The sequence below is a fragment of the Ruditapes philippinarum genome, unplaced genomic scaffold (genome assembly GCF_026571515.1).
Source record: "Ruditapes philippinarum isolate M1 unplaced genomic scaffold, ASM2657151v2 ctg5527_1_1_1_1, whole genome shotgun sequence".
In the NCBI taxonomy this organism is placed as follows: Eukaryota; Metazoa; Mollusca; class Bivalvia; order Venerida; family Veneridae; genus Ruditapes; species Ruditapes philippinarum.
In genome coordinates, this window is record NW_026852289.1 from 1 (window position 1) to 23,453 (window position 23,453).

The window sequence follows — 23,453 nt, forward strand, 5'->3', positions numbered from 1 at the left end:
AAGAATTTTAATTAAAAAAACTCTGGTTTAAAAATAAAGTAACCATGATGTAAAAATAAAAACATTATAAAAACTCACTTACTTATCACATACCAGTAGAGAGTTATGACAAATATTGATAAAATATCATAAAAGTTGTAAATACTATTATAAAATCAAACGATAAGCATATACTTATAAAGCAAAATGGTTCATTGGTCCAAGAGCCTGTATCCTGACATTCTATCCTGCTGATTCCACTGATATAGTAGCCGTCATTGCAGGTGTACGTGGCTGTTGCCGAGACCAGGGTACCAGCTGTGTACGTTACCTGACCGTTCTCAACAACTGGTGGAATTCCACAATCTGAAATGAAATACTGGGTCAAAAAAGTTAAACGTTTTCTAAAAGAAATACACAATACAATCCATTTCTACTATCTAAAAGATTTCTATGAATATCAAATGTGATTTTGGTAAGATCCACAATATCTGTTATTCTAACTTCCAGGGTTTGTAAAAGTCACCTGACTTGTTTTTAAACCAGTCGGTGATTCTGTCGGAGTCTAAAATTATTTAAACATATGTTCACGCTTCGAACGAACCCAAAATTGATAGAAACTATACAAAAATGCAAGCTTTGACTTTAACAAAATGTAATTTTAGCGTGATAGGAGGATATAAAATCATTTTAATATTTTTGTCAATAATTTTCCCTGAGAATTCCTTTTAAGTTTAAAATGAAATCATTTGGCTGGTAATCAATATTGCTATTATGCATAAAAACATAACAAACAAGGGCAAAGTTCAAAAATACATAATATCAATTATATTTTAAAACATAACTACTAAGTTCCAGCATAAATAATATCAGACCTAGTCTACATTCTGGAACGGTTCCCCAAAAACCAGATGCTTCACAAGTAACATTCGGGTTTCCAACCAGGCCATAGCCGGAATTACATTCGTAGATGGCGACGTCACCAACCTGACTACCAGACGGTGTCTTGGAAACAGCATGTGGAACTGATATGGCGGCATCACAATCTAGCAAATAGAAAATAATAGAAATTACATATATTCTACTGAGTTTAAATAAATTTTCTTTAAATCAAATAATATTCATGCCGAAAAATATCCCTGGCTAGTATCTTTTAAATATCATTCCTCTTTTTAAAATTTAAAAATAAGATAATTTGAATCGACTTTTGTATCTGAAGTAATATGCAAAAAAAAAACAGAAAAATTTGAAACTACATTTAAATTTGTTTACTATAATTGAAGCGTGTACCATCATTATTGTAATGATCAAATATAAATCAATATTTTACTGTGGTAATGTGTTTATATAACTTTATTACCCAGAATTGTGCACACGGGTTGGTTGTCGCTCCACGAACCAGTTGACAGGCACACTCTTGAGGCAACGCCGGTAACTTCATATCCGTTGTCACATACGTAATAAACAGTTGAACCATAGATTGTGCCCGTTGAGTAGGAAATACCTCCATTCACAATATCAGCTACAAATCCACAATCTGGAAAAATAAATATAATCTGAAGATTGCCCGGAAAGAGAACAAATAAAAGCTATGTTATGGTTTTACATTTCTGACCGTTATGGTATAAAGGGAGGAGTAAATTCAAGAAAAAAAGCCCATGAACATTTTTTAGGACCAATTGTTATTATAAAAATGGGTCAAAGACAGAAAAGGCCGGGTTGCATATGTGTACAAAATATCATGAGGCTGTGATGTTACTTAAATTTTCTACCACTGTCTGACCATTGATGTTGAAAATTTTACTTAGTTGGTAAACCTGAAAAGCACCAGACCTGAAATGGAATCCCATAATATGGGACCACAGTCATGTCAATGCTGTGAACCACATATCAAGAGGCTGTGGTAAGAAGTTGTTGAGAAAACTGTTACAAAAATTTCCTACTATCTATTGATCATTAATTATGTCAAAATTTAACTAAATCGGCAAACAGGAAGTGGATGAGCGCCAGACCTGAAATCAAATCGCACAGTATGGGACCATGTGATAATGCTGTATACCAAATATCAAAAGGCTGTGATAAGAATTTGCTGCGTAAACTGTTACGAAAATTTCCAACCATTAACAAATAAGGTAAAAATTTAACTAAGTCGGCAAACAGAAAGTGGATGAGCGACGGACCTGAAATCGAATCCCACAGTATGGAACCATGTGTTGATGCTGTATACAAAATACCAAAAGGCTGTGATAAGTAATTGCTGAGAAAACTGTTACAAAAATTTCTTACTATTGACCATTAATGTTGAAAATTTAACTAAGTCGGCAAACAGAAAGTAGATGAGCGTAAGACCTGAAATCGAATCCCACAGTATGGAACTATGTGTGGATACTGTATACCAAATATCAAAAGGATGTGATAAGTAGTTGCTGAGAAAACTGTTACGAAAATTTCTTACTATTGACCATTAATGTAGAAAATTTAACAAAGTCGGCAAACTGGAAGTAGATGAGCGCAGACCTGAAATCGAATCCCACAGTATGGGACCATATGTTGATGCTGTATACCAAATATCAAAAGGCTGTGATAAGTAGTTGCTGAGAAAACTGTTACGAAAGTTTTTCCCCGCCCGCCGCCGCCCGCCCGGACGCCCGCCCGCCGCCCAACATTCACCATACTATAACCCGGGTTTGCACCAGTGCAACCCGGCCAAAAATAGGTCAAAGACAGAAAAGGGCGGTTTGCATATGTATACAAAATATCATGAGGCTGTGATGTTACTTAAATTTTCTACCACTGTCTGACCAAAGATGTTGAAAATTTAACTTAGTTGGTAATGCGGAAAAGCATGAGCATCAGACTTGAAATGGAATCCCACAATATGGGACCACATGTCAATGATGTGAACCACATATCAAGAGGATGTGGTAAGTAGTTGCTGAGAAAACTGTAAAGAAAATTTCCTACTATCTATTGTTCATTAATTATGTAAAGATTTAACTAAGTCGGCAAACAGGAAGTGGATTAACGACAGACCTAAAATCAAATCCCACGATATGGGACCATGTGTTAATGCTGTATACCAAATATCAAAAGCCTGTGATAAGTAGTTGCTGAGAAAACTGTTGAAAACAAACATTTCTTACTAATGACCATTAATGTTGAAAATTTAATTAAGTCGGCAAACAGGAAGTGGATGAGCGACAAACCTGAAATTGAATCCCACGGTATTGGACCATATGTAAATGCTGTATACCAAATATCAAAAGGTTGTGATAAGTAGTTACTGAGAAAACTGCTACGAAAATATCTTACCAATGACCATTAATGTCGAAAATTTGACTAAGTCGGTAAAGAGGAAGCGGATAAGCGACAGACCTGAAATCGAACACCACAATATGGAACCACGTGTTTATGCTGTATACTAAATATCAAGAGGTTGCGATAAGAAGTTGCTGAGAAAACTGTTACGAAAATGTCCTATCATTCACCATTAATGTTGAAAATTTAACTAAGTCGTTAAACAGGAAGTAAATGAGCGACAAACCTGAAATCGAATCCCACAATATGGAACCACGTGTTTATGCTGTATACTAAATATCAAGAGGTTGCGATAAGAAGTTGCTGAGAAAACTGTTACAAAAATTTCCTATCAATCACCATTAATGTTGAAAATTTAACTAAGTCGTTGAACAGGAAGTAGATGAGCGACAGACCTGAAATCGAATCCCACAGTATGGGACCATGTGTTGATGCCGTATGTCAAATATCAAAAGGCTGTGATAAGTAGCAGTTAAGAAAACTGATAGGAACATTTCTTCCTATTGACAATTAATGTTGAAAATTTAACTAAGTCGGCAAACAGGAAGTAGATGAGCGACAGACCTGAAATCGAATCCCACAGTATGGGACAATGTGTTGATGCTGTATGTCAAATATCAAAAGGCTGTGATAAGTAGTTGTTAAGAAAACTGATACGAACATTTCTTCCTATTGACAATTAATGTTGAAAATTTAACTAAGTTGCCAAACAGGAAGTAGATGAGCGACAGACCTGAAATAGAATCCCACAGTATGGGACCATGTGTTGATGCTGTATACCAAATATCAAAATGCTGTGATAAATAGTTGCTGAAAAAACTGTTACGAAAGTTTTTTCCCCGCCCGCCCGCCGCCCAACATTCACCATACAATAACTCGGGTTTGCATCAGTGCAACCCGGCCAAAAATTGAAAGGTAAAGACTTATTCTTAAGTAAACACATAATTTTAAGTTAACTTGACATCTACAAAGTTTTAACACTTCAGATTTCGCTTCATCATGTATGAAAAATTATACTAGATTTTTCTTCAAAATTATATTTCAGTGCAAAGTAATTTCGTGTTGGGTATTATTGTTATTGCGTACCAAGAATTTCACACGTCGGGTCAGATGCACTCCATCGGCCATCATCTTCACATGTTCTCTTGAACACACCATTGACTTGGTAACCAGAATTGCACGAATATTCCGCTTCTTCATTATATGTTGTTCCATGTACTGTCAATACCTGACCATTTTCAGGATCTGTTAGTTGTCCACAGTCTGAAACAAATCATGATGGTCTTAAAAGTTTAAATCATTATTATGCAATAGTTTTATCAGTATCACATTTGTATTTGTTTCATATTTCTTAATAATAAGCTTTTGCTATTTTAAACAAATTTAACTTTTAGTACACGCATGTATCAAAATTAACCTTTAATAATGCATGTAGGACTTGAATTATCCCAGTCTCCCGTGTTGGTACAATATCGTTCTGAGTCTCCCGTCAATGTGTAGCCAGGGTTGCATGTAAACACAGCAGTTGCTTCAAACTGGGTACCACCTGATAAATCCACACTGCCAGATGTCGGTGATTTCAAGTTTCCACAATCTGAAAAATAAATCATAGCCATATCAAAGTAGCAATGAAAATCACAGTATCATATTTCAAGTTTGTAGAAAAAATTGATAACAGTTAACACTTTGGACAAAAGTTATTTAAATAAATTCCTTTATTTACATTGTATGGCAAACATCTTGAAAAGAGAAGATCCGATCCTTTAAGAATAATAAAACAAAAACAAATAGTTGAAAATTTTATTGAGCAAACATAACAAATGCAACATCTCTCATGCCCCCTAGAACAGGCTAATTTATTAGGGCAAACCTCTTTTAAACAAAGACCTCAAAGAAATTATTTTTTTTTAAAAAACCGGAAAACTAATTAAGCTGTCACTCGGTTCTTTACACTTTGTTTTTAGTAATCAATGTCTGATACAGTCACCGAAATAACAAAGATTTCCAAAAAGCAAATTGTTTTAAAAAGTTTAACTTTAATACCTAGCCTGTCACAGGTTGGAGCAGATGAACTCCACGAGCTCTCAGCTTGACAAGTTCTCTGAAGTACACCATTAAGTTCAAACCCTGCGTCACAGGAGTAAGATGCCGTGTTGCCGTATGATGTACCAGAAGAAATATAAACATTGCCATTAGCAGGATTAGTTAACACCCCACAATCTGTATCAATCAATAAGTCTTGTCAGGAAAAATAAATACTTCTACGATGCATGTTATTAGATCATATCTCTTATTTTCATTTCAAAAGTAGGAAAATATTGATAGTAAAACATTCCTTCAGCAATATATAATAATATTCTGGTCAAGCATATTTTTAGACACTTATGAGTTTACAAGATAATATACCTTCACTGTTTTGCTAAAAACAGATAAACCTTCATTAGAAACATTTACTACTCTGATTTTTAATAAATAAAGGATATCTAGTTATAAAAATTAACAAAATTCAATATCTAATGCAGCAAAAGTGTGAGAAAAGGTAAGAAATTCGTTTGCCTAAAATACCATCATACCCCGAAATAAAAGTAAACATGTTTACTTTTTATCGTGCAATTTTCTTTTAAAAATAAAGAAATTAAATAAATATTACAGGGCGTCAGTGTGACATGCTGTTTTTTCTAATTTTCGGTAAAGTACAAGTATCTAACTTCTGGTAAAGTATAAGTATATTTATTTACCATTTATTTGACATACTGGGTCCGTGCCACTCCAAGTCCCGGACGCCTGACATCTTCTAGTACTGGATCCAACCAACGTATAGCCAATGTTGCATGTGAATAAAGCATTTGACAGGTATGTCGTACCTTCACTATTGTCAACTGCACCATTAGCTGGATTTGTGAGAAAGCCACAATCTGCAAAGCAAGCATGATATATCTCGCATGTTTATTGTAAAATTAAAGAATAAGTAGAACTTTTATGAAAGATACGAGTAACACAATTTTACCTTCGAAATTTTAGCTAAACACCGAAAAAACAAAAGATGACGATAATGTGATTTATAACAATTTTTAAAAAAGAGTTTAATATCCCTGTACTTATCATCGCAAAAGTTTAGTAGTGTGAATAATGAGCTGCAAGGACAGAACAGAATCATATTGAATTAAAGTCTGCGATTCACTTTGGTTTTGTTTAATCAGTACATGTAGCTTGGAAACAGACCTTTTATGTTGCATGTTGGCTTCGCATTATCCCAAGAACCGTCCTCCAAGCATTCCAGACTTGCAGCTCCGGCCATGTCGTATCCATTGTTACATTGAAAAACAGCCACACTCTCATAGGTCGTACCATCTGTTAGATCGACATTACCATTCGCTGGAGCAACAATTGTTCCACAATCTAAATATAAAATAGTACATCTAGTTACGTGACGCAAAGTATCGAAATCTAAATATAAAAGAGAACAACAGGTTACGAGAATCAAAATTCCGAAACTACATATAAAAGAGAACATGTTGTTATGACAATCAAAGTTCTGAAACAGAACATCTCGTTACGACAATCAAAGTTCCGAAATCTTAATATAAACATCTCATTACAAAAAACAATGTACCGAATTTTAAATATAAAAATAAACCTCTCGTTAAGACAATAAAAAAGTATCAAAATAATGTTTACTTACCGGAGATTGCAACCTTTTAAACTATGAAATTATGAAACATGTCGAAAAGAAAATCCAATTGTCCTGATTAATTTATACCAATTATGATGAAAATAAACACTAGTGTTCTAGAAAGTCAAATTCATTTTTATCTCAATAAATGAAACAAAGGATGTTTTAATGAAATTTCTGAATGAAATGTAGTTGTACATACCTGGCCATTGTTGAGTTCACTATTTCTTTAACATGCATTTATGAGGAGCTAAATAATATGGCAATCCATGCATAAGCTAGATGCAAGCTAGGTAAAAGGCTTGTGAAATATATAAGCAAGAAAATGTTACGCATGATAAAACTATTTAAAATACATGTACATAAACTTTATGAAAGAAATACCTTCAACAACAATTTGAAATGAAATAAATGTATGGATCAATGCTTTAAAATAGATAGGTTATTTTAACTTACTTTACTATGTGAAACATTTTTACGGTGACAATGCAACTTCGTATAAACTTAAAATTGTTTTAAGGTATTTCCAGTCGATGAAGTTCAGATATACTATATCTTTATTCAGGAAATCATTATATATCAAAATGTGAGAGATTTTAAAAGTAATAATAAAATGAGTTTATGTCATTTAAAAAAAAAGTTATAGCTTCCTAACTTATCAATAAATTTCTTAACAGAGTGACAACTCTTCGCCAATTATGTTTATGATATCAGCTGTGGATAGTATAATAAAGAGTTTTGACTTATTCATCTCAAAATGTAACGCAATCTAGACCTTATGAAACAAACAAAAAACATTAATTAGATTATAAGAAGTGATGTATATGCAGATAAGCAATAACAAATACTAGTTTATTTGAATCCCTTATATACATATGAAAATAATGTAAATGGATAAAGCGGCATAAGGATTAACATAGCACAACTACAACCTTGTGAAATATGTAGAATTTTTTCAGCATTTATATTGGCCTTTAAGAAATATTAGTATGCTTTATAGATATTTAGTCATAAGTATGCCAACTAGTTCTTTTTTTAACATTCTAATGTTTATAGAGCTTATAGAATGTTTGTAATTAACGATAAGCACATTGTAAGCAGGATGTGCAGTAATGGATGAAGCATAGCATATAGGCATTTTCTAATGTGGCAATGTAATGCACAATATGCATATATCGTATAGCAGAATATGTATTTAGCTGTATATCATATCAAAGCGACAAGAACTCAAAATACAAACCGTTTATCTGACAGACAGGGTTAGCACCGCTCCATACACCGGTATCTTGGCACGTTCTTGTAGCATCTCCTACCAAGGTGTAACCGGTGTTACAAGAAAACTCCGCAAGACCTTGGTACAGTTTATATGGAGTATATTGTAATGCGCCATTTAGAATAGCTGCCACGCTACCACAATCTGACAACCAAACGAATATGAATATCAGGGAAAATAGAAACTGTTATGTATCTGTATTAGATACTTTACTGCGAGAATTGTCACAACAAATTAAAAATAGAAAATTAATTATGAGTTGATATGTTTCTTTCAAAAGATTCAATTAAAACATAAATCAATTATACATTTTAGCGATGTGCATTGAATAGCTGCTGTGCTTCCAAAACTTTTCATTACATTAAACTGTTGACATACCTTTGATGACACATGTAGGCGTTGCCCCATTCCATGATTTGTCTGCCTGACACGTAACTGACGACAATCCAGTTAATGTGTACCCGGCATTGCAAGAAAAGTATGCTTTACTTTCGTAATCTGTTCCTTCACTTGTGTGATCGACAGCACCGTCTGTAGGCGGAGTAAGCGTTCCACAATCTGGTATTGTAATTTTTGTAATTTGTAATCGTTAATATGATGTCTTTAAAAGTTCTAGCGTGATTGTCACAAAGAAGTTAAATTCTAAATTACTCCATGGTCATTAAAGCTGTTTGTCTGCCGATATGCAAATATAACTTTTAATAAATATAAAGATTAAATAAATTGATGTAAAAGTATATGTATTATACTAAGTAGTCAGTACACACAATATGACTGAATTATAATTTTTATCGCTACATTTCCGCATTGTCACAAACGGAAAAACGACCTTATTTTGAATATCTTAACATATTTTAGCTATAATATGCTTATACAAATGCTTGTCCTACCGGTATTTACATAATTTGTTCATTTCATAACATTCACATATTGGAATTTCGTACAAATCAGTATGAATCTAGAGACAAAATGCTTTAAGATGTTTTGGAATTTCTTTTATAAAATTATATTCAAAACTAAATTTATATTAAGTACATTTACTAGTTTATTGTTTACAAACTATCAGTTTAACATAATATAATACTAACCAACACGACTACATGATCCTGTTGCCCCGGTGGGGTCTTCATATCCCGATTCGCAAAAGCATATACTGCCGTCACATTCGGCATTAGCAATATTGCCACAAACGACAGTTTTTGACGAACAATCGTCACCTAGTTCACCTGAATACATAGACAATATTAATCATATATCAAATTATTTAAAAACATGAACTGAAATGCTTCAAATACATGTATATGCAACGGCCATATGTAAAAAAGAACTCTCACTTTGTTATTCAGACAGTATTACCATATCCTTTGTTATGCAATTAAAAACTTATTGTATAATTTTACAAAATAATAAAAAAGAAGGATAAATAACATTAAAAACTCAATTTTCAAATATTGTTTTTCCTCATCAACTTCTTCGAAAATATCACTTAAATTACGAAAATTCCTTCAACGTTCAACAAACTTGTATGTGCCTGTTTGTGACTTAAATGAAACACACACAGGAAAAATTGGAAAGCTACTATGCTATCTCAACAGTATCCTTACGACTTTAAGGTGACAACGGACACTTTCCGTGGTACTACCATAAATGTCATTTAAACTAACATATTTTAGTAATAACTGCTTGTGCTTTAAATGAGTTTGCATATTTGAAAAAAATGCCTTTGTAAATAATAAATTTTGAACAAAAATCCTATTGTTGTTTTAAATCGTCCTATCAAAATTATTTTTTACCTTTTTGTCATCAAACTTTTGCAAAATAAACATAATCATAATATCTAGGGAACCGTGTCTCACATTTTTTATATCTTTTCTCAAAAAAAAAAAAAAATTACGTAACTTCAAACATTTTATGCGACTTTTTTCACCATACATATTACGTAAGTAAAGATAATTAAGTCACTGATTGAGCTAACAAAAATCCCTGACACGGTTCCCACCGTAAATGAATTCCCTTTCATGTGCTTTAAACCTCATATAAATTGCTTGATTATTAAAAAAAGTTATGCATATTTAAAGTTAGACCGACCCGCATCATACGAAGTGTCATATATCGTCCGTTCTCTCTCAGACCCCCGCGTTTCACGCTAAATTATTGCATAACACGCAACTATCGCACCAAAAGGGGCCACAAGCTACGGTTACATACTCTAACGGCTTTTTATGACCCATTGACATCTCACCAATTAAAAATCTGCTGATAAATATCAGTTTATAGCAGAAATTTCTTCAAATCCTAACGTGATATTCTGTCCGTCTGGTATCTGTCGCAGATGTCATGTGACTATTGGTGAAATTTGAGGCACTCTGTGGGGGAAATACCGCCTCCGTGGTCGAGGGGTTAGAGTCGATGACTTCTAATCCAGTTACCTCTCTGGCGTTGGTTCGATCCCCGGGAGATGCTTTGGTAGTTTAGCGCGGAGGAAGGTTGTCTAGTACTGGTGTAACTCTCCAGGAACGATGGTTAGGAAACTACCCGCCTATATGACTGAAATACTGTTGGAAAAAGGCGTAAAATGAAACAAACAAACTGTGGGGGAAAATGGAACGCATTTTTCATGGATAATTTATTTGTTTCACTTTCGAAGTTTTTTTTATTATCATCATCATTACATGTATTATATTATATCTGTGTCCTGCTGCCTGTGTATTCGTGTTTGAAATTTCGTTAGATACTAATTAATTTATTAACTAATTCATTAAAATAACGAAAAACAAGGCTTAATGAAGTCCTTGGTACGGTGTACAAATAGGAATGGGATATTATATAATTTTGTCCGACCAATTCATATAAATGCATGACATATTTCAATAGAAATAAAATACATTTCTCGATCAATTTGATCTGACCTTGACTTTTATTATCATGAATATTCATTGGCATATATCTCAATTCAGTTTCTTCTTGAATATACATACACTCAATAAATTTCATTCTTTGTGTCAGTTTATTAATGCTGTGTGTTCGATTTACTGGCGAACATAATATTCATATTCAAAACATTCTCTAAAAAAAATTTTCTATATCTGTCCGATTTTTCTATCGAATCATAAAAAATTTTCATCCGCAGATTATCATAAAAACATTTTAGAACTTTGTCATCATCAGTCATTGTTGTCTGTTTATTTTATACTGTAAGAATACGAGGTTGAATTTACAGCAAGCTATTGGATCTGTACAATTGTCTATAAACTCAATGTAATATCTATCAGATTACGGGACAAACAAATTATTATTTCAAACATTATTGTTATAATAGGCAGCTGTATGGTTTTAACCACCCCAATGTCGTTCGATTTGCCGCTATTCTAAATTATTTATGTTGCATCTTGACCGATTATTTCTTAATTTACTAAAAGGCTAAATAAAAGGTAGACGATAAATGTCGAGATATTCATAAAAGATGAAAAGTGTTGATACGATCCATGTATTACGAGTAATATGGTTCGGTTATTCAAGGATATATGAAAATACCGATTTCCATAATTGATGCCTTAACAGGGGGCGGAGCGTTATCGATGATTTATAGGTTACGTGAATACTAGTAGCAGATAAAAATGGTATATGTACCGGTTTAAAACGTTTAAAAACACATTTTTGGGGCTAACTGCTTCAAAAATTAAATCACGAATGTGTTCAGAAAAGGTTGATAAATCTACTGAGCAAAAAATTTCATTTTAGGTAATTTTAGTGATAATTGACTCCGCTGTCACTTTAAGCTCAGCACAACCTAAAATTATAAGATTTGTTACAAACCTGGTCTACAAGTTAAGCCTGTGAACCCGTTGTTACATGCGCAAACATATCCGTTAACTTGATCAGTGCAGGTGCCCCCATTCTGACAAGGAGACGACGCGCACTCATTTATGTCTGATAAAAACAAAGAGTTGAACTTAATTAAAATTCATATTATATACAACAGCATGCATTAGATGTAGCAATAGTGAGTTGAACTTTTATGTATTCATAAAATAGTATAAAGTTGTTCGAAACCATTTCAATTGAATCAAAGGAGAACGGAAATCCTCTCTTCAAGTTGTGTATAAATTTTAAAACGGTTAATATCACTTAAATTGTCAAAATTGCAGCTTTTTACCTGATATAAGTTTAATGTTGAATAAACGATTCAATGCTCTTGTAAAGTGGAAATAAGCTTTTTAAGCTTTCCTCCAAATTGTTAAGTTGTTGGAAGGGCTTATGATTTGTATAAATGAAATTTGATGGGCCTTGTCTCTTACTGGATATATATATTAAGCAGATTTACCTGTCTGACAATATTTGTCGGTGTAACCAGCAGCACATACACAAGTGTAATCATTTATCTCATCTACACATGTAGCACTATTTTGACAACTATGAGACGCACATTCATCGATATCTAAATACAGTAAAAATAACAACCATCACTTTACTAAACGCTCAATCATTTAGTATATAAATATCTGGAAAAAGGGAGATATCTCAGAAGCAATAAAATCAGCAATACATGTATTACAGAACCGATTTGATTGGGTCTGTACATGATAGAAAACGTGATAAAGAGCAGCAACTTTTGTCGTGAACACAATGAAAATAAGAGAAACACTTTTTAGTTTCTACTTTTAAAATCCAATTTTAAGCACTTTTTTATTTTTATTTTTATAATCCACAACAACTTTATATATAATCTAACAACTTTTTACAACTAAATGTATTTTACATCAAAATCCTATCATATCGCAATCACTTTCCTTTACAATACTTTTTAACACACACTAAACACTGTGACCATGCGGTCTCTTTTTATACTATGCTATCATGAAAAGCACGTGAATATGTTTGTGGTGGAATTTCAATGGCGGGAAAGTTAAAAGAGGAATGTAATATAATAAGACTTTGGCTCGAAAAACAAAGGAGCAAGTTAACATACAATAAAGTTAAAAGGAGAATATTCAAAGAACAGCATTTAAATACAAAGTATTCATTTCATAATCGCTATGTTAGCGACACTCCCGCCATAGAAAATGAGCGTACCATATTATTTTGATATTAGTAGAAAAATACAATATGTATGTTTTTAAGAAAAATGATTATTTAGAGCTAATTATAAATACGTAGAAACTTCTAAAGAGGATGCACATTGATTAACTTAGAATTGTCAAATTAATGCAATACATGACATATGATCTAATTCAAAATACATAAAGTAAAAACAATATGTAAAAAGTTTTTGTGTACAAAATAGTCTCTTCACAACCTCTTCCTGAGTGTTTCAACACACATTTTCAAACAAAGACAGTCTTCGTATCTCCACTCTATACAGAATTTATTGTTTAATGTTTTAGAAACTATGTCTTTGATTGAATCATCGTTATTTACATCATTGATTTTTTTATAACTTTTACTTAAAATAGTTTTTAATTTTTGGTTTTGCAATTTTCGCAGACTTTCTGTTTGATACATTATCTAGTTTCTTTGCACTTTTCTCACTGTCCGTGCCCTCTTTGTCATCAATAAAGGTAATATTTTTTCATCACATTCAAGACTATAAAGTAAGTTCAAAGGTCTTTTAGAAGGAAGCTGTACTTTAGCAGATCGAATTTCTCCATCATCAGATGCTACCTGAGAGTCGGTCCAAAGGTATTTGTGCGATATTTCTATCATTAACTGTGTCTTCACAAATTTCAAACACCTAACACTTATAAGCACTGTCATTAGCTCTAGTCTTGGTATAGTCATCTTCTTGACTGGGACAAGACGTGTTTTTGGCAAAGATTAATTTTGATTTCACATCAGTTGCATTTTTTTGCTGTAGATAGATTGTTGTGGCATAAGCCTTTGACGAAGAGTCACAAAAAACAAAGCAAATTGCATTTTACATATTTGTCTTGCGAAAACAATACTCCGACGTACTTTGATGTCAGATATCAACCTAAGTTGATTACTGATAAATGACCACTTATCGAGCATATGTTCGTCTGTTATCCTTGTATCCCAGTCGATACCACTTTCCCACATTTCTTGAAGCAACATTTTTCCATGAAGAATGACTGGTGACACAAGACCCATGGGGTCAAAAACTGATGATATTCCTTTCAGTACGATTCGTTTTGTCACTAATGAATGGTTTATATTCGAACTCACATATTTAACTGACAGAATATCTTATTTTATGTCCCAAACATATCCAGTTTCAGTGGATCTGTCAACTTCTGGAATAAGACATGTTTACTTTTTCAGTACTTAAACTCCACTTCCGAGGATTCATTGAGACGTCTTTAAACATGCATTTTGTTTCTTTATACAAGTCTACAGCTTGTTCATCGCTGGATGCTCCGGTTATAAAATTGTCCACATAAATCTCATGTTTCATCTGTTCTGATAGTTTAGTGTCATAAGTATTCAAATGAGCCTCAATCGTTGCACACAGAAGAAAAGGGTTTGCAATAATCCCAAACGGTACTCTACAGTAACAATAAAATTCGATGTTGTTTGGAAACAGCGATGGTCTTTTTATGTCTTTAATCCAAAATAATCTGGTTCATCGCGTTCTGAGACTTGCAGACGAACTTGAAGAAACGCCTTTTCGATGTCCGCAACCCTTGCCACTCTATGTAAACGAAATCTGATAAGTAGGCCACACAAGTCTTTCAGTAAAAAAGGACCTCGAAAAAAACACTCATTCAAACTCTTTGATTCTGGTGATATTTTTGCCGACGCATCATAAACAATCCTTAGCTTTGTTGTTGACTTTTGTGGCGTGATAACCGCATGATGAGGAATATAGTGATGTATAAATTCATTGCCTTTCCCCGAGTCTTGAACCTTCTCAATAACTCCTTTTGACAGTTGGCCTTTTTATAACATTGTTGTATTTTTCTAACAGGTCAGGTTTGTTTTCTAGTCTTTTCAAACACGACTTAAGTCGTCCAATTACAGATCCTTTGTTTTCGAGTAAATCTGGATTTTCTTCTTTACAATGTATCTACCATCCTGAAAGGTGAGTGTGCTTTTAAACTTTCTCATTGATAACTCATCATCATTCACTTTGTGTAGTCACATATGCCTATAGCCTCTATGTTTCAAAAATCCTCCAAATCTTAAATCGAGTGTTCACAAGAATCGATACCACAAAATACTCCTTTGTTTATAGTTGAAATGTTAACACTTCCGTGTGTGAGAATGAGCATGTTTGGTTCCTCTTTCTCTTTTATTCCTGAGTATGACCTTCCTGTTAGAATCCAACCGAGTTTAGAACACATCAGATACAATCCGGGCTGAACTTCAATCTTTTGTTGAAGTACAATGTCTAGGTAATGATCATTGCCGACCAAAAGTTCTATTTGAGATGTTTCATTTTTGTCGGGAAACGTATAAGCTAGATCTAAATTGTCTGCAATATCTCTGAATTCTTTCAGGACTTGTTTATTCAGTGACTTTCTATGTATGCGTCCACTTATCACTAGTAAAATGTTTGCTTTAAGACATAGTTTTTGTCGATTTATAAATTTTTTTTAAGTCACGCGGTTTCTTTATCACTCTAGCATCTTTACCGCCGAATGTAAACACATGTAACTCTTCGACATACTGCTTCTTGAATCTTAATTTGTCAGCTCGTGACTATCTGATATATGTTCTCTGAGAGCCACAGTCAAGAAGAATTCTTTTCCTGACACTTTCGTTAGACATGTTAGAAGTTGGGTTTGAATATCAGTTAACGCCGACTGCATAAACACAGATTCTCCGTGAGATAACAATGCGTTTTCTTCATTTTGCTCCATCGGTGAGATATTATTTTTATTTGCTCCGTTGCACTCATCTGTGATTCTTCTTGTGTTGTTTGTTTATATTTCCTAGGACACAGACTTCTATGATGTCTATTGAGTTGATTACAGTACACACACATTTTATTTGATTTGCATTCACGAATTTCATGACCATACTTAAGGCAACGATAACAACTACCTCTGATTCTATTCTTCCGTTGTTCCAACGTTGCAAATCGATTACACATGTCACTCCAATGATTCTCTGCACAATATCTGCACACTGGCTTGTTATGAACAGTTTCATTGGCCACAAATGTGTCGGCACTGCTACGGAATCTCTGATAATGATGTTGATTATGAAAATCTGTATTACAAGTATTCGTTGGAAATGCTGCGTCTTTCTTTATTCCTTAGTTCATTGAAATGAATTGACCTCCATGCATTCTATCATTCTTTCCTTTGTCAGACTTTTCACAAGCTGTAATGTAATCTCGTAGGTGATCACGCAAACTGTCAACAGTCCACTCATTTTTTGCTCCTTTTATTATTTCCAGCTGCCGGAGCACATCCTCTGGCAGCTTTGTGCGAATCACATTTTCTTTAAGCATATCAAAACTGCGTAAGGTTTTTTTCAACTTTATTTAAAAAATCGCAGGCTCTCAACCATTGTAGTTGGTGAATGAACATTAAGCATGTCTTTGTAAAGAAGATCAATGATCTCTTGTTTGTTTCCGTACCTCTTCGGAGAATTCCGACTGCAATAGAATAATAATATTGTCGTTGGTACGCGCAAGTCCAGCTAATGCTCTCTTCGCTTCTCCGCCTAGTTTGCTTAACAAATAACTAAACTTTTCTATGTTGGATAGTTTGGTGTTTCTGTGCACAATGGATTCAAAACAAAAGAGTCCCAAAATTCCCACATGTTTATTTTGTTTCCGTTAAACATGTCCAAATCAAGTTTTGGTAATTTAACCACACTTGTATTTTTTCTGTCCGTTTGCATTTGCACCATTATTTGATGTTGCTGTTCAATTTGTGTCATCATCATCTTTTGCATATTTTCTTGATGTGTCTATTTTTCTTTCTCATCATGTTTCAATGGTACATGTACAATTGACTCACAAAAGTGGTCAAAATCAATCATACAATTTTCCACCTCGAAATTTAAATTACAATCCTCATCTACAATATGTTGTAAATATTCTGTATCACTTTCAGAAAACGTTCTGTTAGTTTATCCATTGACTCATCAATTTCTCAGAATAGGATTTGAATAGACTTTTACACTTTTGAACATCTTTTATAAACTCAATTTCTGACACTGCACTCACCTCACATTTCAGAAGGTCGTTTGCTTTTTGAAGCTCAGTTATCACAACGTTTCTGTACTTCATTCTCACTCTTTTCAATGAAGCAACAGTTGGCATTTTGAATATTAATTCAGGTTACACAAACACAATTTTGTCAGAACACTTAATCGAGTAAAGAAATAATCCACCTTTGAAATGCACTTAACACCTTTTGTCACTTCTCATTTTTAATTTTCACTTCATACTTTACGTCCACTTTAGTATCCAAAACAGCAGGGCCATTTTCATTATGTCGTAAACACAATGAAAATAACAGAAACACTTGATAGTTTCCACTTTTAATATCCAATTTTAAACACTTTTTTCCTTTTTTTTTCTTTTACAATCCACAAGTTTTTGTCTCTCTCACAACTTTTTACAACTAAATGTATTTTACATCAAAATCCTTTTCATGTCTCAATCACTTTCCTTTTTACAATACTTTTTAACACACACTAAAAACTGTTCTCTCTATTTATACAATGCTATCATGAAAAGCACGTGAATATGATTGTGGCGGGAATTCAATGGCGGGAAAGTTATAAGGGGCAATGTTATATATGAATAAGACTTCGGCGCGAAAAACAAAGGAGCAATTAACGGAGTATCAGCATACAATAAAGTTAAAATGCGCATATTCAAAGAACAGCATTTAAATACAAAGTATTCATTAAATAATCGCTATATTAGCGACAACTCTCACGCCCCTAGCACCGGCTTACAACTTATCTGGGAAATATCGTGTGCTATATTATTTAGACAATTTAGAAATCACTCAATGTTATATTTTATTAAAAAAAGAAATATTCCAAATTTATCGAAAAAAAATATAAAAAGAAACGTATATGTTGTAAATTTATTTTTGATTGAGCCTGATCATGGATGTCAGTGGTAATTGCAAACTATCTCCACGCTCCCTACCAGCTTAATTAAACAATATTCACCATTTTAACATGATATTTTGTGAAAATTTTGAATTTACAAACATCCGCAAATGTGTTTATACGGCGGTTCATACAAAGCCTATGAATGAATTAAATAAAATTAGCAAATACTCATGTGACAAGAGTACACTTTTTGGTAATTTTTCGTTGTTTTTTTTTTTTTTTGTTGTTGTTGTTTTTTTTGTTGTGTATTATGTGTGTTTTTGTGTTGGTTTTTGTTTGTTTAGTGTTTTTTGTTGTTTTTTGTTGTTGTTGATTGTTGAAACCCACTGCAGAGTAGGAATAAAAATGAGCTTTTCGTACATTGATAGATAATCATATGCAATTAACAACATAACAACGGAATGGCATTTAAAAAAAATTATGAATACGTTTCAACGTTCATGATTTGCGAAGCATGTTGTGTTACATTAAATGCAGCTGTTGCGTTTCTATTGTTTTAAGGCATTTAACCTACAAAACTATAATATTATATAACTAAGTATCAATGGAATGTTTGTAAACCTTCTCTTAATACACTCTTTTAAAGCTATTACACCTATTTATTTTTAAATCCAATGCTAAACAAAGGAGAAATTTAAAAAAAAAAGCACACTTGGACTACCCTATTTGTTGTTTTTGCTTTTTTGTAAGTCTTTGAAATAAAGTAAGTTATATCAAAATATGTGAGTGAAAAATTGTGAAGTATACAATGCGATGTAAATGAGTCATACATCTTTCAAACTGGCCAGTGGTAAAAGATATAAACAATGTTATTTATAAGCTTTGGAAACCTAAATTGAATAACTGTCTGAAAATAGAATGTAAACAACTGTGCAGCCTATTAATAATTACATGGCGCAATTTGTATCATCTATGAAACTACAATGGTAAACTATTATTGCCAATATTTCGGACACTGGATAATAGCTTTACTTGCTTTTCATGTTTATTGTAAATAAGGCAATTTTGATTATTTATAAATAAAATTAAAAAGTACAATTTTTGCCTATATAGGCGAGTAGCACACAATAGTTCTAGTTGACTATGCATATTGTATTTACTTTTTAATGAAGACTTTCTCAGATTGAATTATGGGGGGGGGGGTGTTTGTTCTTTCTTAAAACCTTTTTAGGTGAAGTCAGATTTTGCTTTCTCTCTTGTGTGAGTTCATGTCATTTGTTCTGTTGTTGTTGTTTTTTGTTCCTTTTTAAAATAATTTATTTCATTATTTTTTCTTCTTTTAAGTCATTTTATTAAAAAAATATTTTTTATTCATTAATGAATCTTTTTTACAATTGCATGTGTATACATCTCTCAACCAACAACTTGTCTTCTCCAAATTAAAAAAGTCGGATTGACTTTCTGTAGTTTGATTAAAAATATTATACTTATTATACTATTATACTATTCATATACTCAATACTTTATCATATAGAATTTAAAAAAAAACTCTAGAAACTAATAACTGTAGTTTGATTAAAAATATTACTATTACATATACTCAATACCTTATCATATAGAAAAAATTATAGAAATTAATTACTGAATTGCCTTCATAATTCATAATTTTAATGATATATGGAATTTACCATAACCACAATGAATATTAGTGGTTAAGGAAATGCAAGTAAAAGAAAGCAAGTGTTTCAATGGTCAAAATCCTTATGAACTTCTAATATATACTTATTACAAGCAACTCATCTAACTGATAATAACAGTTCATTTTTTGAATTCGGATTGGAATGGAGATTCTTTTTTTTTAAATGGTAACAATTATAACAGTGAAGGAGTTGCAATCCTTCTTAATAATGAAGAAATATGCGAAGTTATTAGTTTTCAAAAAATTGTAAAAAGATGTCTTGTAGCATTAGAACATAACTATTACGAACAAGATATAGCATATATCATATATAAAGCATATAGCATATATTAATCATAAAGATGATGAAGCTTTTATTAAACTTCTTAGAAACTATGTTCTGGAAAATAATGATAAAAATTTCATAATTGGGGGTGATTTATAAGAGTTCATGATCCTCCAAAGGATAAAAGAAATGGTCTTTTTGGTTTACACCATAAGTCAAGAAACAAACGCAAAGATATCTGAAAGTGTAACCTAATTAATATATGGAGAAAACTAAATGAAAACTCATTTTAATATACATGGCGGTCAAGTACCACACCAAAGATTACTGCAGAATTGACTATTTTAATGCGACTGATTATTATATAATATCTCAAGGTAATATCAAACCAGCTTAAAAACTGACCACTTCTGCGTTACCTTACATATTAAACTTGAAAATTGTAATAGAGGACAAGGACATTTTAAACTTAATAAAAATATTCTTTTTGACAATGATTTTAAATTGATTTTAAATGAAAATATAAATGGGGCGGAAATGATAAATTCAGGAGCATCATCAAATATTCTTTGGGAACTTATTAAAGGAACAATAAGAAGCGCTCCAATAAAATATTCTAAGGAACAAAAAAAAAAAAAACAATTAGAAAAATCTGGAAACAAAGTGATCCTTCGTAAGCATCAATCACAACAAAATAACATAAGAATTGCAGACTCGGTTTGATTGAGTCTGTACATGAGGGATAATTAATAGGTGTAACATCCCTCACGCCCCTAGCACCGGCACGATCGGTACTCAATTCTCAACATTTAATAGTGCTGGCATGAATGGTCCCAAAGGACCAGAAAAATGTAACAACACTGAAGTGAAGTATGGGGCAACTCTTTAATTAAAGAATTGGCTGATCTAAACAGTGCACATCAAACATTCGATAAAATTAGTAATGACATTAATAATTGTAATACCGATGAAAGGATGAAAATTGTACTCGAAAGAATATCCATGAAACAAAATGAATTAGATAATTCATATATAAAGAAAACAAATGACCTATTAATAAGATCAAAAACTATCCATGTTGAAGGAAATGAAAAAAAATGCTAATTTAGAAAAGAGACATGCTAAGACAAAAGGTATTTCTAAATTAGTTATAGATGGTAAAGATTTTTTTTAAAAGTGATCAGATTTTTCAAGAAGAAGTGAAATATCATAAATTATTGAACATTAAAGTTCCACAGAAAAAAAAAGATATTCCTATTTTTGATGATAATACAAATGAATTATCAAATAAAGAACAAGAAATGTGTGAAGGTTTTCACTTAAAAATTATGCCTACTAAAAAGGCGAACTATCAGAAATTCAAAAACAGAGTATAATAACTATAATACATAAGGAAGGTACAGACCAATCTTCACTTTCAAATTGGCGACCTATGAGTCTTTTAAAAATTGACTAAATAAATGCTACAAAAGCAATTACTATTCGGATTAAAAAGTGATACATTATATCATTAGTCATAAGCAAACATGTGTTATGAAAGGACGCTATATAGGAGAAAATGTACGACTAATATTTGGGATAATGGAACACATTAAAAAACTAACAAGTCTTGTATTCTATCCTTCTCTGATTATCAAAAAACATTTGATAGCTAAATCATGATTTTATTGTTCAATTTCTCCACTTTTTCAGTTTGTTGAATTGCTTATTTCTTGGGTTAAACTCTTTCATAACAAAAATAAAAGTGTAATCATAAATAATGGTGATATGTCAGAATTGTTTCATATCCAACAGGGAGTAAGAGAAGGATGTCCCCTCTCTTCTTCCTTATTCATCATATGCATTCAACTTTTAACAAACAGGATTGCTAAAGATAATGACAAAAGGGGATTTATAATAAATAATAAAGAAATGAAACAGACATTATTTGCTGATGATGCAACATATATAAATAATGGACAGAAAGATTCTTTTAAAGAGGTAATTAAAGTCATTAATTACTTTAGAAATATATCTGGTCTCAAACTAAATACATCAATATCAGTTGTCTTGAAGGTTGGATCCCTCAAAAGAATAAATTTAAAATATGCAGAAAAAATGAACTTCACTTGGACATCAAAACGTGCAAAAAAAAACCACTAGGAATAACAATCTATACAGACTCCAAAATAAATATGCTTAACTTAGAACCTAAACTACGAGAATTTAAAACATGTTTAAAACAGTGGCAACATCGTAAATTAACACTGATGGAAAAAGTCACAGTAAATAAGACATTTGCATTACCAAAACTAATTTATCATTTACAGATCTTGATAACCCACCTGGCCATACTATTTAAGATATAACAACAGCAATTTTTAACTTTTTATGGGATGTTAAAAGAGTTAGAATTAAGCGTTAAACTATTATAAACAACTTTGACGTAGGAGGATTTAAATTAACAGATATAAAATCATTTTTAACTTCAATTAAAGCTTGCTAGGTAAAAAGGTTGATTTCAAATGTAAGCAATTGACACTGGGAAGCCTTTTTGAGAATATCTAAACCATTTGGTGCTAAATTATTTTTGAATGTAATTTTAGTTCTCATGATGTTTCAAGAATCTGTAAAATAAATACATTTCTAAGAGATATCTTAATTCCAGTGATTTCTGTAGTAAAAGCAATCCTCAAATATAAATGGAAATGAAGTTAGAAAACATATCATTTGGAACAATACTGTGATAAAATTGCAACACAATACAATTTACTGGAAAAAATGATATGATAAAGGTATAAATGATAAAGATCAACATTTTTAGTTTCGTACAAAGGCCTTTCATAAATTTGAAACACCAAAACAAATTAAAAGTCTTGATGCACAAGATTAGTTAAAATATCATCAATTAATCTCAGCTTTCCCAAACAGCCTTAAAGAAAATATTTCAACCCAATTTCTCTGGAATAAAGATGTTCTAATAGAAAAACTAAAAAGAACAATGCCATCATATCAGCTGTTGTATCAATTTTAAATGAATGCAATAACTGTTGTAAAACCAACTGCATCCATCAAATGGGAAAACATATTTAATGACAATGAAATAGATTGGAAACCAGTATTTCATATACCTTTTAAGTCTACTATCGACACCAATTTTCAGTACAAATTTTAATGCGTTTAGTCCTAACAAATAAATATCTGCAAATTATCATCTAGAAATGTGTGTGAATTTCGTTCTATGTTATGTAGATAGAATCTATTGAACATTTAATATGGAAAT

The 23,453-nt window shown here is 32.1% G+C and overlaps 1 protein-coding gene across 1 annotated transcript in view; it reads right to left on the bottom strand.

The window, feature by feature from the left end:
* Nucleotides 1–174: 174 nt before the first annotated feature.
* Nucleotides 175–23,453, bottom strand: part of LOC132755406 (neurogenic locus notch homolog protein 1-like) — a gene marked incomplete at its 3' end in the record, with an annotated part of 37,011 nt that continues 13,732 nt past the window's right edge. The window contains 13 exon segments of the mRNA XM_060746277.1: nucleotides 175–345; nucleotides 855–1,025; nucleotides 1,340–1,516; nucleotides 4,384–4,560; nucleotides 4,715–4,891; nucleotides 5,341–5,517; nucleotides 6,036–6,212; nucleotides 6,520–6,696; nucleotides 8,211–8,387; nucleotides 8,622–8,801; nucleotides 9,332–9,469; nucleotides 12,060–12,173; nucleotides 12,568–12,681. Of these exon segments, the coding sequence (XP_060602260.1) occupies nucleotides 175–345; nucleotides 855–1,025; nucleotides 1,340–1,516; nucleotides 4,384–4,560; nucleotides 4,715–4,891; nucleotides 5,341–5,517; nucleotides 6,036–6,212; nucleotides 6,520–6,696; nucleotides 8,211–8,387; nucleotides 8,622–8,801; nucleotides 9,332–9,469; nucleotides 12,060–12,173; nucleotides 12,568–12,681 (2,127 nt within the window).